Below are 18218 nucleotides of genomic sequence, written 5' to 3'. Positions count from 1 at the left end.
GCTGTACTGTTCTATGTTCTATGTTCAAAACCAGCCCGCTGCGCCAGCTCACTCACCGGGAACACCTTTCCCTACATTCAGCTTGCATCTCGAGAACCCTCCAAACCGCCCCAACAGGCCCACAATCCTCCCCATACTCTCCAACGGATCCGAAACAAACAGCAAGAGGTCATCGGCATAGAGTGACACCCAATGCTCCCTCTGTCCGCTCATTATCCCCGGCTACTCTGCCGACCCCCTGAAAGCCATCGCCAATGGCTCTATGGCCAGCGCAAACAGCAGCAGTGACAGCAGGCACCCCTGCCTTGTACCCGTGTAAGTCAAAGCTTCGTGAGTTCATATAATTCGTCCTCGCCCTCGCTCTTGGTGCCACAGACAGCAACCGCACCCATGCCACAAATATCGGCCCAAACCCAAACCTTCCCAAAACTTCGAACAAGTACCGCCACTCCACCCGATCAAATGTTTTCTCCGCGTCCATGGATACCACCACCTCCGGTATCAGAACTCTCAACAGATTCACCACCATTCAAAAGCCGTCTTATATTACTCGCGAGCTGCCTGTGTAGCCACCTGGGGTGGCCACATCCCGATTCCGAAATGGATACTCGCAAAGAGTGCAGGGAAAAATGAACAGCACTAGAAAAACAAGCAGGTACAAGTTTCCTGTGGATTGGAACTTGAAGAGCCCAGACAGAACTGAAACTACAAGCCATTAGCATAGTAATGAGCTATCTCCAGGGACAAAAAGAAACATTCAAACAATCTGTACCAGGCCAGACTCCCTGGCGCCAGTGGAGACGAAAACAAAGGCAGGCCAACGGTTACCTAGGGCCCGCCCAGCGATCGGGGAACGACCCCATTATTGGAGAGGATCGATACAAACGATTGGGACATGGTCCAATTAATTGGGACCAAGCCCAGGGTCCGCCCAGAAGGGCGCAAAACCCCTTGGGGTATAAAGCAGAGTCCCCAAGATCAGTTTGGTCTCTTATTTCTCCATCTTCACCGTCACCTTGGAGTTTGACCCTCAGCGACAAGAGGCCCGGCAAGCAAGTCTAAGGTCAACGCATGCTACGAGATAGGTGCTCCTAGCTACTATTCTACACCAGTTCGAAGCCAGTAGTATCAGAACCGGACAACGGCCAGTGTTCCTCTGACTGAGTGGGCCCTCCTGAAGCTAAGTATAGGCTTTTAGTAGTAGTTGTAGTTTAGTGAGTAGAGTTTATGCATGAGTAATAATTGACTGTGTGTGTAAATAAATGTGCACTGATTTCAAACTTACTAACTGTGTATCGAGTCATTGATCAGTATTCGGTTTTGGACCTTGTGGTGGTATCAGAAAGATACCTGCCGACTCTTGAGCAAAGGTAATTAAAACAGAGCAAATTAAGGGAAAGCATAACGAGCAACACCTGCCCTTCACGATGCCCGTTTGATCTTCTGCAACCACCTCGGGACACAATCCTCCATCCTCCCCGCCAACAACTTAGCCAATACTTTCACATCCGTGTTCAATAGTGATATGGGTCTATATGACCCACATTCCACTGGATCCTTCCCTTTTTTTGGGATTAGTGTGATTACTGCCTGCTTCATCGTCTCCGGCAACTCCCCATTCTCCAGTGCTTCATTAAACACTCCCAACAGATGTGGTGCTAGGTCTGCCGCAAATTCCTTATAAAATTCTGCTGGGTACCCATCGGCCCACGGGCCTTCCCCGATTTCATACCCGATACTATCCAGCACCTCCCTCAGCCCCAGGGGCTCCTGCCCCTTGCTTGCTCCACCTGGGGAAATTCCAGCTCGTCCAGAAACCACCCCATGTCCCCCTCCTCTCCTTCTGGGTCTGCCTCATAAAGTCCCTGGTAATACTCTCGTCTCATTTATCTTCCCTGGCTCTGACACCACATCCCCAGCCACAGTCCGGATCTTCAATATTTCCCTGGACGCAGCCTGCCTCCGCTGCTGGTGGGCCAGCATGCGGCTCGCCTTCTCCACAAACTCGTATTGCACCCCTCTTGCCCCACGCAGTTGCCCTGCCGCCCTCCCCGTTGTCAGCCTATCAAATTGCCCCTGCAACTTTTTCCTCCTCACCAATCCCTCCACAGTGGGCACCCTCGAATATTCCCTGTCCACCTCCACTATCTCGCTCACTGGACGGTCATGTTCCGCCCTCCTTTCCTTCTTCCCACGAACCGGAAATGAGATAATTTCTCCCCGGACCACTGCCTTCAGTGCTTCCAAATAAATGCCCGCCAACACCTCCCCATTCTGATTGAACTCCACATAATCCCTAATCGCAAACCGCACCTTATCACAAAAACCTCTATCCGCCAACAACCCTAAGTCAAACCTCCACCCCGGCCTCTGCTCTCGTCCCGGACAGAACCGAATTTCCAGCCAGTGGGGTGCATGGTCCATGATAACTATCCCCACATACTCTGCCCCCTCACCCCAACCAAAATCTCCCGACTCACTACAAAGTAATCAATCCTCAAATACACCTTATAGATGTGTGAAAAGAAAGAATACTCCCTTCCCTCTGGGTTCTGAAAGTGCCATGGATCCACCATACCCATCCTCTCCATAAACCCTCCCAGCTCCCTTGCCATTCGTACCCTACCCATCAACCCGGGGCTCGATCTATCCACCCACAATTCCAGGACAGTTAAAATCTCCTCCCATGATCAACTGGTACATGGACAAATCCGGGATTGGTGCCAGCAACCCCCTCATAAAACCCACATCTTCCCAATTTGGGGCATACACATTTATCAACACGATCGGTGCCCCTTCCAATACCGCACTCACAATCACATATCTCCCACCTGGATCCATCACCTCCTTCGCACTCACGAATCCCATTTTTTTTGCTCATTAAAATCACCACACCCCTCGATTTCAAATCAAACCCAGAGTGAAAAACTTGCCCGACCCACCCCTTCCTTAACCTAACCTGGTTCTTCACACGGAGGCGTGTCTCCTGCAAAAAGACCACCCCCGCTTTAAAGCTCCTGAGCTGCGCGAACACCCGCGACATTTTAACCGGCCCATTCAGACCCCGGACGTTCCAAGTTACCAACCTTACCGGAGGCTTGCGCCTCCAGTCCACTCTACCATCCGTCATCTTCCCCACTTAACTCCTGCCCCTTTAATTCCACTCTGTACCTAGCCCATCCCAGATGCCCCTTTCTTCACCCGTGACCATGTTATCTCTCACCCCCCGCCTCCCTCCGCTTTTCCCCTTCCCCTGCTCCTCCCCCCCCCACTTCCCGTTTCCCCCTCCCCCCGGCCACCCCTCTTGGCCTTCTCCCCCACCACCTCACTTCCGTTCACCAACATAACCTGCTAACGCAGCTGCCCCTGCCCAAAGGCACATCCTAATGACCCCCTCCCTCTCACCCCCCAATCCTCAGCTCAAAGAAGGCCTCCTGCTGGCCCTACCCTCCCCCACCCAAACAAGGACTTCTCCTGAACTCCAGGTAGCCTCCTCCAAAAGCAAACAAACAAATGTTAAACACAAACAGTCCCATAAAGCAGATGGGGGGGATGGGAACATCCATCCCCACATAAACCTTTCACCCCTACAATTCCTTACAATCTCAACATTGAACAGAAACCGCCCCCACAAAAAAAAGGCGAAAATCCCCCAATCCCTACACCCACTTCAAACATGCTCCCGACCATTACATAGTGCCAGCACCCTGGTTCGAAAGCATTGACCACTCAATTCTCCCCAGTTTATGCTCCTTAATGAAGTCTTCAGCCGCTTCTGGGGTCTCGAAATAATACTCCCGGCCTCCGAACGTCACCCATAATTTTGCCGGGTAGAGCACCCCAAACCTGATCTGCCGCCAGTACAGCACCGCCTTGGTCTTGTTGAAACCTGCCCGCCGTTTTGCCAACTCGGCTCCGATGTCCTGATAAATCCGGACGTTATTTCCCTCCCAGTCGCAGCTACGCTTCTCCCTGGCCCACCGTAGAATTTTCTCTTTCTCCACAAATTGATGGAGTCTCACGATCACCATCCGCGCATGGCTCCCCAGCTCTAGGCTTTTGCCTCAGAGACCTATTCGTTCAGTTCACCTCAGGTGCCTTATCTAGCACTCTTTCTGCCAAAAGTCCCAACAGCATCCTCAAGACGTACCTCATGGCACTCACACCTTCCACTCCAGGCCCACTATTCGCAGGTTCTGTCTTCTCGAGGTATTCTCCTGCTCCTCAACCTTTGCCCTCAGCGTTTTACAAAGGTCTCCTAGGAGCCCCACCTCCGCCTCCAGAGCCACCACACGATCGCTGTGGTCCGAGATCACTCCTTCAATCTCCCGAATCTGTGACCCCTGCACCTCCAAACACCTCTCCATCCGCTCCAAAGTACTCTTCAGGGGTGCCACACTTCTGCAATGGCCTTTGCATGATCCTCATGCATTTCTTTCCTCTGTTTATGGAATTTCTCCTTGATAAAAGTCATCAGTTCCTGTATCTGGGGCCTTCCAGCTTGCCCCTCCCCCGCCTGCATGCTGGAAGAGACTGTCTGTGAAGCACAAGACTGTTTCAACTTTCCAGCCAAACCGCTCACTGTTTTCTACCATGTCCGGTGATCAGAAGACATACCATTCCAGGGGCCAACTACTCCTCTAACATTCACCTACGCCTTTTCATCAAAATTCCACCCGGATCTGGGTAAAAAGAGCCCTTTTCTGTGACTTTGAACAGGAACAGCCCTTTGTGACAATCACACCATGGTCACAAGCGGAAGTGCCTGATTGTCTTTCTGCAGATGCATTTTTCCGGAAACATTTCCCTCCATTTTCTCTACATGGTAGCTCCTTCACAAATTTTTCCTGCAATATAACTTATTTTCTTTCTATGCCCTTCTTGGGCAACATGGTAGCACAGTGATTAGCACTGTTGCTTCATAGCGCCAGGGTCCCGGGTTTGATTTCCGCTTGGTTCACTGTCTGTGTGGAGCACGTTCTTCCCGTGTCTACCTGGGTTTCCTCCGGATGCTCCGGTTTCCTTCCACAAGTCCCGAAAGATATGCTGTTAGGTGATTTGGACATTCTGAATTCTCCCTCAGTGCAACCGAATAGACGCCACAGTGTGGCGACTAGGAGGTTTTCACAATAACTTCATTGCAGTGTTAACGTAAGCCGACTTGTGACAATAATAAAGATTATTATAATATTTTCAGTGCCGTTTTTTCTGGTCCATAGTTGTGCACACCTTCACTCTACGTAGTGATCTAATTCTCCACTGCACGTGGATTTCATTTTTTAAAACTATTTTTGTTTACATTATTTATTTAATCTCTTATCCTATTTGTCCCTCATTCTTTCTTATGACTCCTTTGTTTTCCTTCCATTCTTCATGTGCCCTGTACTTGTGACCTTGAAATTTCATCCTCAATTTTCAAAAGCTTGTGCTTTTGATCTGAGATTTGATCGGAGTCCTGTCCTGATGCTAGAAGGACTCAGGAATAAAACACTTCTGCTCTTTTCTAAGGATAGGGCACTTACTCAAATATTTTTCTCCATTCCCTATTGGGGCATTGAATACCTCATATGACAGTTCTCATCTCAAACCCATGGTACAAGTCAACTTCTTAATCAATTAATCCCTTTCAGGTTTGTTTTCCATTAGTTGAACAAAGACTGGAGTTCAAACTGCGAGCAAGGCTACAGCTCTATTTCCTGCCAAAACGGCAAAGGACACATTAGTGAAAGGATGAAGCAGGAAGAGGAATCACAGAAGTGCCAATAATACTTCTAATTACTTTGTAGTAGGGAATTCGAGTATTGCTGGAAAAAAGCAACATGCTGTAGCAGCTTTTCATCTTGCACTCATCAGGACAGATGAAAGAACACAGCACGATAGCACAAGTGGATAGCACTGTGGCTTCACAGCGCCAGGGTCCCAGGTTAGATTCCCTGCTGGGTCACTTGTCTGTGCGGAGTGTGCACGTTCTCCCAGTGTCTGCATGGGTTTCCTCCGGGTGCTCCGGTTTCCTCCCACAGTCCAAAGACGTGCAGGTTAGGTGGATTAGCCATGATAAATTGCCCTTAGTGACCAAAAAGGTTAGATGGGGCTGTTGGGTTGCGGGGATGGGGTGGAAGTGAGGGCTTAAGTGGGCCGGTGCAGTATCGACAGACCGAATGGCCTCCTTCTGCACTGTATGTCCTATGTTCTAACACCAAATTTTAATGGTAACAACAATTTTTACTGCACGAAAAGGATGCTGATTAGTTGTAAGTGGTTTCTGATGGGTTGAAGCATTGCCATGGGAAGTGTTTATTGCAAAAGGACTGGAGTATAAAAGTAATGTTGAAATTGCATAGGGTGGAGACGTTGCCATGGGGAGCATTTATTACAAAAGGACTTGGGAGTATAAAGGTAGAGGAGTGTTGTTCCAATTGTATCGGTTGTTGGTGAGACCACATCTGAAGTATTGTGTTCCGTTTTGGTTTCCTTGTTTGAGGAAGGATGTGGTGCATTGGAGGCAGTTTAGGAGAAATTCACCAGATTGATTCCAGGGATGAAAGGGTTGACATATGAGGAGAGATTGAACAGTTTGGGCTTAAACGCGCTGGAATTTAGAAGAATGAGAAGGGATCTGATCGAAGTATATAAAATGCTGAGGTATTGATCAAGTAAACGTAGACCAAATGTTTCCTCTTGAAATGAAATGAAAAGAAAATCGCTTATTGTCACAAGTAGGCTTCAATGAAGTTATTGTGAAAAGCCCCTAGTCGCCACATTCCGGCGCCTGTTCGGGGAGGCTGGTACAGGAATTGAACCGTGCTGCTTGCCTGCCTTGGTCTGCTTTAAAAGCCAGCGATTTCGCCTAGTGTGCTAAACCAGCCCTCTTGTCAGGAAAACTAGAACAAGAGGCCACAGATACAGGTTGAGAGGTAGTAGATTTAGAACTATGGTGAGGAGGAACTATTTCTTGCAGAGGGTGGTGAATTTGTGGAACTCACTGCCCCATAGTGCAGTGGAATTGGAGTCATTAAACAGTTTCAAGTAGATATATTTCTGATAAAAAGCAGTTTAACGGGATATGGGGATTTGTGACCAAGGAGCGGTCAGCCAGCAGGCTCGAAGGGCTGAATTGCCTACTTCTGCTATTAATTCCTATGTTCCTATGAATGCACCAGACAACGTTTATCCCCCAAGCTTTTGTTTAAATTCCAAAAAAGCAAGTTGACTCAAGACTAGAGTCAGCGTGCCTTTTTAAAAGAAAGGAGACAGGACACTGTAGCAACTGCAGGAGCATAGCACTTCTCTCAACTGTTGGCAAGTCCTAGATAGGTTACTTCTTAATCACCTTCAGTCAATTGCTAATGAGGTCCTTCCAGAATCCCAGTGCGGAAACTGACATGATCTTTACTGTACACCAAGTGAAAAAAGTGCAGAGAAGAACATCCCTTTGTACATGGTTTTCTTTGGTCTCACAGACGTTTCTGACGTGGTGAATTGAATGACCCTTTGGCAAGTGCTACACCGATATGGATATCATAGAATTTACAGTGCAGGAGGCCATTCGGCCCATTTAGTCTGCACCGGCTCTTGGAAAGAGCACCCTACCCAAGGTCAACACCTCCACCTTATCCCCATAACCCAGTAACCCCACCCAACACTAAGGGCAATTTTGGACACTAATTGCAATTTATCATGGCCAATCCACCTAACCTGCACATCTTTGGACTGTGGGAGGAAACCGGAGCACCCGGAGGAAACCCACGCACACACGGGGAGGATGTGCAGACTCCACACAGACAGTGACCCAAGCCGGAATCGAACCTGGGACCCTGGAGCTGTGAAGCAATTGTGCTATCCACAAGGCTACTGTGCTCAGCTAAGTTCCCAAACATTATCATGACGATATGCAAATGAAAGTACAGTGACTCCAGAAAAGACCCTTCACTGTCAAAACAGCATCAACCACAGTGTGTCACTGCATTACTAACATTCTCAATTATTCTTGCAGCAACTTACTACCGATTGTTAAATTGCATTGATGGTAAACTCTTTGAACTCAACTGGCTGAAGACCAAAACTAGGACAATCACTTCTGTAATAGAAACAAAGTATTCTGGTGTCACACAAAGAATATCCTCTGAAGAACTACAAAAGATAGTTGATATATTCACGGAAGGATAGACCAGCATGGGACTTGCCCTGAAAACTAGGACAGCCAAAGTCCTATACCAACCCACACTGAATGTAACAAATTCAACGCCTTCAATTGAGATTCACGATGAAGTGTTGGAAATTAGCTCTCACATCCCATTCCTTGAAAAGTATTTATCTCAAAAAGGTGACCATTGATAAAGAAGTACACCATTGAGTCCAATGTGCTAACTCAGCCGAGAGTAAATCACATACTCAAATTTGACAATCGCGATATCTGACCTGACACTAAACTCATGAGAGAGCAATTTTCCCCATGCTTCTCTATGGTGCTGAGCAACTTATAAACGTCGTGTCAAGATAGATCATCAATGTTGTCTTAGATGGATCATGCAACTCAAGTGGTAGGGCAGAAGAACAAATGTGAGCTTCGTCGAAGATGCATACATGACAAGAATAGAGGCCATGATAATCTTACGTCAGCTGAGATGAACCAACTCATGACTGCTCAAACAGGTGACAGACTCAGAGCTTTGCCAGGATGTTTCACATAGGAGTCAAAAGAAATGTTGTAAAGATGATCTCAACACTTCCATGAAGGTCTGCTCTGTTAACATCAACACCCGAGAAGCAGACAACCAATTGCAACCAAATGGCAATGCATGATGAAAAATCGTGTCAGGCCCTTCCAAACAACAAGAGTAGCTGGGGGGAGAATCACGTGATGCAGACGCAGGAATAGTAGCTTTTCCACATGCTCAGTCGCAACTGGCTTTATAATCCATCATTTACCCTGATTGCCCAACACAGGTTTGCCTAATCAGTGGATTAACAATTGGTGTTATGTCCCTGGAAGACTTCTGGATTAGTATTGGTGAGAATATGCTGAAAAACAGGAAAAAATCTGGCGATAAGAAGGGTGTGATGTTGTACAAAGTAAATAATGGCATGATGGGAAAACTGGTCAACTACTGGGTACCATGTAAGAAAAGTTGACTTCACATGACCTAAAGCCTGAATAAGATCAGAGAAGGTCAAGATGATCCAAAATGCCTGGACTCTGTAAATTCTGATAAGACTAATTCGTCATAACCCAAAGCAGTCTAAATACGACAAGATAGGGTCAGGAAGAAACAAATCTCCTCCGACTCCTAAACATTCCATCCAAGGACAAAATAATGGTCCGAGTGACGGGACAAAGTCCTGAAAAGTCAGCAAAGTGACACCTGTTTTATGATATTGCTTATGTTTGTACTTCTGATCGAATTCCTGATCAAGCTGTAGTCACGTAATCCTGATTCTAATAATGTATAAATACCAAGCTAATTTTCTGTGAAAGCGCAAACTCGGGAAGGAATCCGCAGTGACATTAACTGCGCTCTGACCTCAAGTTTCAGCCATAAACTGCAGTCTGTTCGTAAATAAAGTCTTGTTATGTTTTCTTAACGAGCATTGTTGAATCTTTTTATCCCCACAGTCCAGAAGTGCGAAAAATATTGACTTCTACAAGGGCACAGTTGGACACAATAGGGGTGAAGCCACCTTTTCAACATGGTGGCTTGATACTCGAGCGGTCTCTTGGCGCAGCACTCTGAGGCACTCTCCAAGGTACTGAAAATGATGATGGCTGACACAAAACCCAAGTGCTCATGAGACTGAGTTGTAGAATACCAATAAAAAGCTGAATGAAATGGAGGAAAGAATCCTGAACGCTGTGACAAATGCAGGATTTTAGATATATTGGAATATTAAACAGGACAGCACAGTGGTGTAGTGGTTAGCACTACAGCCTCATGGTGCCGAGGACCCACGTTCAATCCCTGCCCTGGGTCACTGTCCATGTGGAATTTGCACATTCTCCCCACATCTGCATGGGTCTTACCTCCAGAATCCAAAAAGATGGACAGGGTAGGTGATTGGCCATTAATTGGAAAAATAAAAGAATTGGTACTCTAAATTTCTATTAAAAAATATTGGAATATAAAAATTTGGCAATTTACGGGTTAAAAGCCTGGGTGTTTGACTGCAGCAGTCATGCTTATTTGAAATCTTGTTTTGCAAGGCAAGAAAGCTTTTAGGAGCCGGATGTGAAATTGACCAGAGTCAAGGGCCTGGGCTAATGCAATGTTGTTTGACTAGGGGGAGTCCATGTGTTTTCAGCCTGGGGTGATTATGTAATTTGCCGGGTGGAGTTAAGGTATTCAGACATTTTGAGTTGAGTTCTAATCTCGTTACCTGTTAGACCATAGGACAAGTTGTTTACCCTCACAGTAATGTAGTTTAAAAAAGAGTAATCGGATTTAAAGCAGAGCAGACTTGCCTTAGTGCAAGAGGAAAGCTGAAACAAACCAACTGAAACAGCTTTTTGAAGACATCCAACCAGAGTCTGCAGGGGTTCTAGCAGGAGCCAAATCTGTTCTGGAAAGCAAGTATTAATCTGTGCCATTAGGATGGATTGAGAGCTGCATGTTTTTTTCCTTGTTGTTTAATTGGGAATAGAGATACTAATTAAGGATATGGTATTTACTGTATTGAGTAATATTATTTAAGGGGTAATTGTAAGCTATTTTCAGATGTGTTGTTATGGAGTTTAATAGTATATTAATAAGATTGTTTCAAAATACCAGAGAGGGCCCTGGTGATCTCCTTGGATGCAGAAGAAGCCTTTGATTGGGTTTAGTGGGATTATCTGATGTACATGCTGCAGAAATTTGGGCTGGGTGAGGACTATGTTAAATGGATTCAGGTGTTGTACCGTGGACCTGTGGAGGAAGTACTCATGAATGGCTTTAGGTCGGAGAATTTTGAGCTCCAGAGGGGAACGAGGCAGGGCTGCCCCCTATCGCCTTGTATTTGCGCTGACCATAGAGCCTTTGGCGGAAGCTTTTAGGCAGACTCCTAATATCGGGGCTGGACAGCGGGGATAAGCAGCACAAGGTCATGCTTTATGTGGACGATGTTCTGCTGTTTTGTGTCAATGTCGAACTTCTCAGTTCCTGCTATCATTAACATGGTGGGTAAATTTAGGACCTTCTCTGGTTATAAGATCAATTTTACAAAGTCAGAGGCTATGACGGTAGGAGGCGGAGGGGTAGACCTTGCTAATTTCTCCTTTAGGTGGTGCCCATTGAGGTTTAAGTACCTGGGTGTTACATTTATCCCTCGTTTTAGGCAGCTCTACAGGGTCAATTTCCCTCAGTTGATTACTCTATTAGATGGGACTTGGCTTGTTCATCATCCCTGCTGGTTTCATGGCTGGACAGGATTACCTTGATTAAAATGAATGTGCTGCCTAGATTGTTATATCCCCTGCAGATGCTACCAATATTATTGTCAGTTACAGAGTTTTTAAGGAGATCAATGGAATGATCAGTTTGTTTATTTGGACTAACTTGCTAGAGCAGAGAAGACTGAGGGACAACCTCATCGAGTTTTACAAGATTATGAGTGGCGTGGACAGGGAACAGCTGTTCCCCTTAATTGAAGAATAAGACAGCACAGGAACAGGTCCCTCAGCCCTTCAAGCCTGCACCGGTCATGATATCACCCTTGGACGAAACCCTCAGCACTTCCTAGTGCTGTATCCCTCTATACCCATCCTATCCATGTAATTGTCAAGATGCCTTTTGAACGTCGTTAATGGGTCTGCTTCCACAACCTCCCCTGGCAGCGCGTTCCAGGCACTCACCACCCTCTGTGTAAAAGCATGCCTCACACATCTCCTCCACACTATGCCCCACCGATCTTGAACCTATGCACCCTAGTCCCCTCCACCCTGGGAAAGAGTGCCTGCCCTTAGTTGAAGTGTCGGTTACGAGCAGACACAGGTTCAAGGTGAGGGGCAGGAGGTTCATGGGGGGATTTGAGGAAAAGCTTTTTTACCAAGAGGGCGGTGACAGTCTGGAATGCACTGTCTGGGAGGGTGGTAGAGGCGGGTTGCCTCACATCCTTTAAAAAGTACCTGGATGAGCACTTGGCATATCTTAACATTCGAGGCTATAGGCCAATTGCCGGCAAATAGGATTAGGAATGGTAAATCAGGTGCATTTCATGCAGAGGTGCAGACTCGATGGACCGAAGGGCCTTTTCTGCGACTCTTTGAAGAAGAAGCCTCACCTTAAATTATTAAACTCCACCTTCCTGGGCATCCCAAACAGTAGACTGCATCAATTAGCTTCTCACCTCAGGCTGGTTTCGGAAGGACCATGTGTCCATTTGGCTTATCACTGAAACAGACCAGTCAGCCTACCCTCTTCAAGTTTGTTATTTTATGGAGATGTTAAGACAGCAACTGCTGGGGCAGTACGATGGCGCATTGGTTAGCATTGCTGCCTACGGCGCTGAGGACCCAGGTTCCAATCCCGGCCCTGGGTCACTGTCCGTGTGGAGTTTGCACATTCTCCAGTGTCTGGGTGGGTTTCACCCCCACTACCCAAAAGGTGCACAGGATAGTTAAATTGACCATGTTAAATTGCTCCTTAATAAGAAAAACAATTGGGTACTCTAAATTTATTTTTTAAAAGACAGCAACTGCTAAAGAGAGCATGGAAATTGGAAGGGAGATCTAAACTGACCTCCACTCGCTCTCCCATCCAAGGACACCCAGACTTCCCACCAGGACTTATGGACCATGGATTCGCTACATGGAGTGATCGAGGCAAGTGTAGGCTGGGAGATATGTTCAGAGATGCTTCCTGTGCGTCCTTTGAGCAGATATGCCAACAATTTGACATACCAAGACACTCCTTTTTTAAGTATTTAAACTTGCGAGACTTTATCCTTAATAAGACAACCTTACATCTTGACTCCTCCATTTCCTTGGTAGAAAAAATCCTGACTTCTGTAGAGCCGAAGTTCATCAGCAATTTGTATATCATCTTAGGTTCTAGATCCCACATTAGTACCATGAAGTCTTTGGAAAAAGACTTGGCAACTAACATTGATGAGGAGGCACAAGGTAGTACCTGGGAATATGCCAGTAAAATTTCACTTTACAATAAAATGAAGGAGTCTCAATTTAAGATACTGCACTGCTTATATATCATTCCTAGTCTTAGACACAGGTTTGATCCTGCTATATCTCTGGTGTGCCTAAAGTATCGGTAGTAAAGGGTGATTATACACACTGCGTTTGGGCCTTTGTTAAGATTGATTGGTCTGGTGTACTCGAGACCTCTGACAGTGCTTTAGAACTTAATTCTATGTTCCTAATTCTGGGTCTTCCACATGGGAGAATTACTGATACGAATGAAAAAAGGCTGTACAATATCCTGACTTTTGCAGTTTGTAAGAATATCCTATGCTCCAGGATTAGTGACAAACGTCCTTCAATTCAAAATTGGAATAAATTGGTTATTGAATGTACTCCTATGAAATTCCTGCCATGTGTTGTAAAGCTGTGCATTCCGTAGAATTTGGGACCCCTATCTTAAATCTACAGGCTCCACCTTGTCTGACATGCTCCTGTTGGCCTTTCCATGAGTCATATTGTATGTCGTGATCTTGCAATACATGAAGGTGTGCAGCCTGAACTGTTATCCTTTCACACTGTCATGGCTTTATCCTCCTTTCCCCCCAATCTGTTATTAACCTGCTATTGGGTTGATCCAGTACCAAAACTGGAGGCACTAGTTCCTTCAGTATACTATTCTAAATGTATCTGGTCTTGCTTGTTCCTATATTTTCAATAATTCTTGTTCTGTACTGTACCTGTTTTGCATTGTTAATTACTTTATTTTTAGTTGCAATATTTGGAAAAAAAGATTAAAATCTAATAAACATATATCTGCAAAAAATAAGAGTAGTCACTGAAAGAGAACAGTGAGAGACAGAAAGGAAGGGCAACTACTCAAGTCAACAATCTGTCACCACCTCTACCAGCCACAGAACGATAGCCACACTTTGGGAGAGCCTGTAAGCTTAAGTTGAGTGTTCACAAGCCATCTGTGAACACTCAACCAACAACGACATCTCACCTTCAATACGTGGGTTTGCCAATGATAGGGTTAGATGTAAAAACAGACTTATGTGGAGCATAAACACCAGGAGGGACCAAATGCCCCAATTTTGTGGTGCCATTTCTAGGTAATTCTATGTAAAGACCAATTATTAAGAATGTTTGGAAGAATCAAAAATAACTATAAACACCAAACTATCGGAGATCCGTATCTTCAAGACAGGCAATGTGAAGCATAAACTGACAGGTACGTTACTCATATTTCCCCACCGTATTCTGATCAAATCTATGACTAAAATCGCAATTCAAACCTGAACTTTTTAGACAACTACATTACCAAGTAGTTTTGTACATATTTTCTGGCAATACTAAAGTAATAATATGCACTGAAATCTTTACTATTTTATTCAGAATTACCTTTTATGGTTGCTTCAAAGGGTGAAGCTTCTTTGTCTTGCATGGATTTCGGCAGTTTGGATTCTTTCAATATTTCAGAGGACGTTGATACTTTTGATGGATCCTCCATGTCCTTAAAGCAGTAATTTACATGAAGTATTAACCACTGCCACACTACACACTTCAAAACATAACCTAGAGAACTGAAAATTCTTGATCATGTATGTAACATACTGGAGACAGCTGCTCATATTATAATTTGTATAACAAACTCAACTTTGTGTTTTTTAACAGAATTAATTCTAGAATGTTAAGGTTCATAATTTATTAAAGTTAACTAGTTTGCCACATTCTTGGATCTTGCAACGGCTGTGGAACCAGAAAGAAAATACAAATTTGCACAGACAGCTTTTTGGGCTGCAGAATGAAGTGCAAGAATCAAACAAGACCAATTTCAGTCCACAGGTCGTTTGCCCTTCTTTTTAAGCTCCAACTCTGCAAATTTGTTTTTAAAGGATTCTGTCAAGTAATAATATCACTTTCACATATTTGAGAGCTGACACACTTTTCATGTAAAAGTATAACTAATATCTATGGATCAGGAAAGAGACGAAGGTGAGACATCAAGGTAAGGAATTAGGTCTGTGCTCACCATCTCAAATATGGATATGCAAATCACATATTCATGATACATGTGTAGCCTGCAATCCTTTGACAAGCCAAGTCATGAAGTCCAGACAGCACAGATCTACTCGTGCTTATTTATTTTTCTATGCTTGTATGAATATTGAGGGTTATTCTTCAGCCAATTTGATTCACTCCATATCATATCAAAAAATGGCTAACGGCACCGGATACTACAACGGTTATGGGGCCTGACAATATTTTGGCAATAGTACAAATAGACTTTTGGCAATAGACTTGTGCTCCAGAACTTGTCGCGGCCCCAGCCAAGCTGTTCCAGTACAGCTGCGACATTGGCATCTATCCAGCAATGTAGAAAATTGCCTAGGTGTGTCCTCTATACTAGAAACAAGATAAATCCAACCCGGCCAATTACTGCCCCATCAGTCTACTCTCCAACATCAGCAGAGTGATGAACGGAATCAACAGCGATCTCAAACGGCACTTACTCAGCAATAATCTGCTCCCTGACGCTCATTTTGGGTTCCGCCAGGGTCACTCCACTCTTGACCTCATTAAAACATTGGTTTCGACATGGACAAAAGAGGGGACTGTAGCTACCCTTGACATTAAGGCAGCATTTAACTGCATATGGCATGAAAAAGCTCTAACAAAACTGGAAACAAAAGGAATCAAGAGGCAAATGCTCTGCTGGTTGGAGTCATACATGGCACAAAGGATTGTGCTGGTTGGAGGTCAATCATCACCTCCCCTCTGTAGTTCAGCTCTTTTTTTCTTCTTTTTTTATAAATTTAGATTACCCAATTGTTTTTTCCAATTAAGGGGCAATTTAGCGTGGCCAATCCACCTACTCTGCACATTTTTGGGTTGTGGGGGCGAAACCCACGCAGACACGGGGAGAATGTGGAAACTCCACACGGACAGTGACCCAGAGCCGGGATCGAACCTGGGACCTCAGCGCCGTGAGGCGGTTTTGCTAACCATTAGGCCACCGTGCTGCCTGTAGTTCAGCTCTTTTGTCCAATTGAGTGAGATTGCAGAAATTTAAATTTCAATGGCTCATACATTTATACATACCTGCTTCTTTAATAGAGGAAGGTTATATGGTGCAGGGCCAAGAGCCAACTCAAACACTTTTTCAGAATACGGGACGGTTTTCTCTATGTTCTTTCGAAATTTGGGATCCCATTTCGCAAACAATATAGTACCACCTAGGCCACCTCCAATAAACAGGACACTTCCTCCCACTATTTTGCCTGCTGAAGTACTGTGTTATTAAAGACAAAAAAGAAAACAGCTAGAAAAATGAAACGAAATACATTTTAAAGAATTGCTTATAAATGTAATTACTTTATAACTATCATATATTCATTCATAAAATGCAGACACTTTGTCTTTTTTTTAACATTATTGGATGCAGATATCAGTAAAAGTGTTTTGGCAGGGGCTGGCTATAGGTTTGCTACGCACTGCTCAAATAAATCAATTTCAACATCAGATTTACTTTCACTTTGAAGTGCATACTTTTAAAGTGTATTCTGTAAAATTTCACCAAATGTTTAATTTATCTCATGTTTGTATTGTCGAGGGCAGCACGGTGGCCTAGTGGTTAGCACAACCGCCTCACGGCGCTGAGGTCCCAGGTTCGATCCCGGCTCTGGGTCACTGTCCGTGTGGAGTTTGCACATTCTCCCCGTGTCTGCGTGGGTTTCGCCCCCACAACTCAAAAATGTGCAGAGTAGGTGGATTGGCCACGCTAAATTGCCCCTTAATTGGAAAAAATAATTGGCTAATCTAAATTTATTAAAAAAAAAAAAAAAAAATGTTTGTATTGTCGGCATTTATCTTGAGACGCTTATTTTTCTGACCATGCAAAGATAAAAATGAATTTGGTGTATTTTTTATTCAGATTAAAAATGAATTTGGTATACAATTTTAGATATATGCAGATTAGGGCGTTTGTCAAGCAGCAGGTGGCGGAGTTTCCGCTACTGCCGCCTAGGGGGGTGCAGGATAGGGACGTGGATCGGTGAGGGTAGGATCTCCGCAATTTATCAGCTGATGCAGGAGGAGGAGGAGGCCTCGGTGGAAGAGCTGAAAGCGAAGTGGAAGGTGGAGCTAGGGGAGGAGATCGATGAGGGGACTTGGCGGACGCACTGGGGAGGGTGAATTTGTTCTCTTGCGCACGGCTCAGCTTGATTCAGCTGAAGGTGCTGCATAGGGCACACATGACTGGGGCCAGGATGAGCCGGTTCTGTGGGGGAAGAGGACAGATGTGGGAGGTGCTCAGGAGACCCGGCGAACCACACCCACATGTTCTGGGCGCATCCATCGTTGGAGGGATTTTGGAAGGGGTGGCGGGGACCTTGTCCAAGGTGGTCGGTTCCAGGGTGGAACCAGGCTGGGGGCTCACGATCTTTGGGGTGGCATCGGAGCCGGGAGTGCAGGAGGCGAGAGTAGCCGGTATCCTGGCCTTTGCGTCTCTAGTAGCCCGGCGCAGGATTCTTTTGCAGTGGAGGGACGCGAAGCCCCGAGCCCGGAGGCCTGGATTAACGACATGGCCGGGTTCATCAGGCTGCAGAAGGTCAAGTTTGCCCTGAGGGGGTCGGTACAAGGGTTCTTCCGGCGGTGGCAGCCCTTTCTCGATTTTCTGGCGGAAGGTTAGAGGGTGGTCAATCTCAGCAGCAACCCAGGTTTTTTTTGGGGGGGTTAAGTTAGAAATTTGTTTAGGGGATCTGTTTTTGCGACTGTCTGTTTGATAATTTCTTGTTTTTTTTGTACTGTCACTAATTTATTAATTTGTATTGGGGGGGGGTTCTTTCTGTTTATTTTTATACTTTGTTTACTTTATTGTTGGGAGAAAATTTGTAGTTGGAAAATTTGAACAACATTTTTTTTTTCTTTTTAAATGAATTTGGTATATATTTTTTTAAATCTTAAGAATTGATATGCCTATTCTTTGTAATACTTAATCTTAGGGTTAGCGTTCCATAATCCAGTACAGAAACAACTAGAACAATCAAAATATACCAGCACTGCTCCAGTGTTCCTAGGGGCAATTTTGTACTCAAGTTATCAGTTGTCT

General features: G+C 45.1%; 1 protein-coding gene across 2 annotated transcripts in view; it reads right to left on the bottom strand.

The window, feature by feature from the left end:
* Positions 1–18218, bottom strand: part of immt (inner membrane protein, mitochondrial (mitofilin)) — an 86565-nt gene that overhangs the window by 43793 nt on the left and 24554 nt on the right. For both annotated transcript variants that reach the window (XM_038793301.1, XM_038793302.1), the window contains exons 3-4: positions 16211–16400; positions 14510–14621 (exon numbers count right to left, since the gene is read on the bottom strand). In XM_038793301.1, coding sequence (XP_038649229.1) covers positions 14510–14621; positions 16211–16400 — 302 coding nt within the window. The remainder of the gene's footprint in view (positions 1–14509; positions 14622–16210; positions 16401–18218) is intronic.

This window comes from Scyliorhinus canicula, chromosome 3 (genome assembly GCF_902713615.1).
Source record: "Scyliorhinus canicula chromosome 3, sScyCan1.1, whole genome shotgun sequence".
In the NCBI taxonomy this organism is placed as follows: Eukaryota; Metazoa; Chordata; class Chondrichthyes; order Carcharhiniformes; family Scyliorhinidae; genus Scyliorhinus; species Scyliorhinus canicula.
This window is presented reverse-complemented; position numbering and strand designations above follow the sequence as displayed.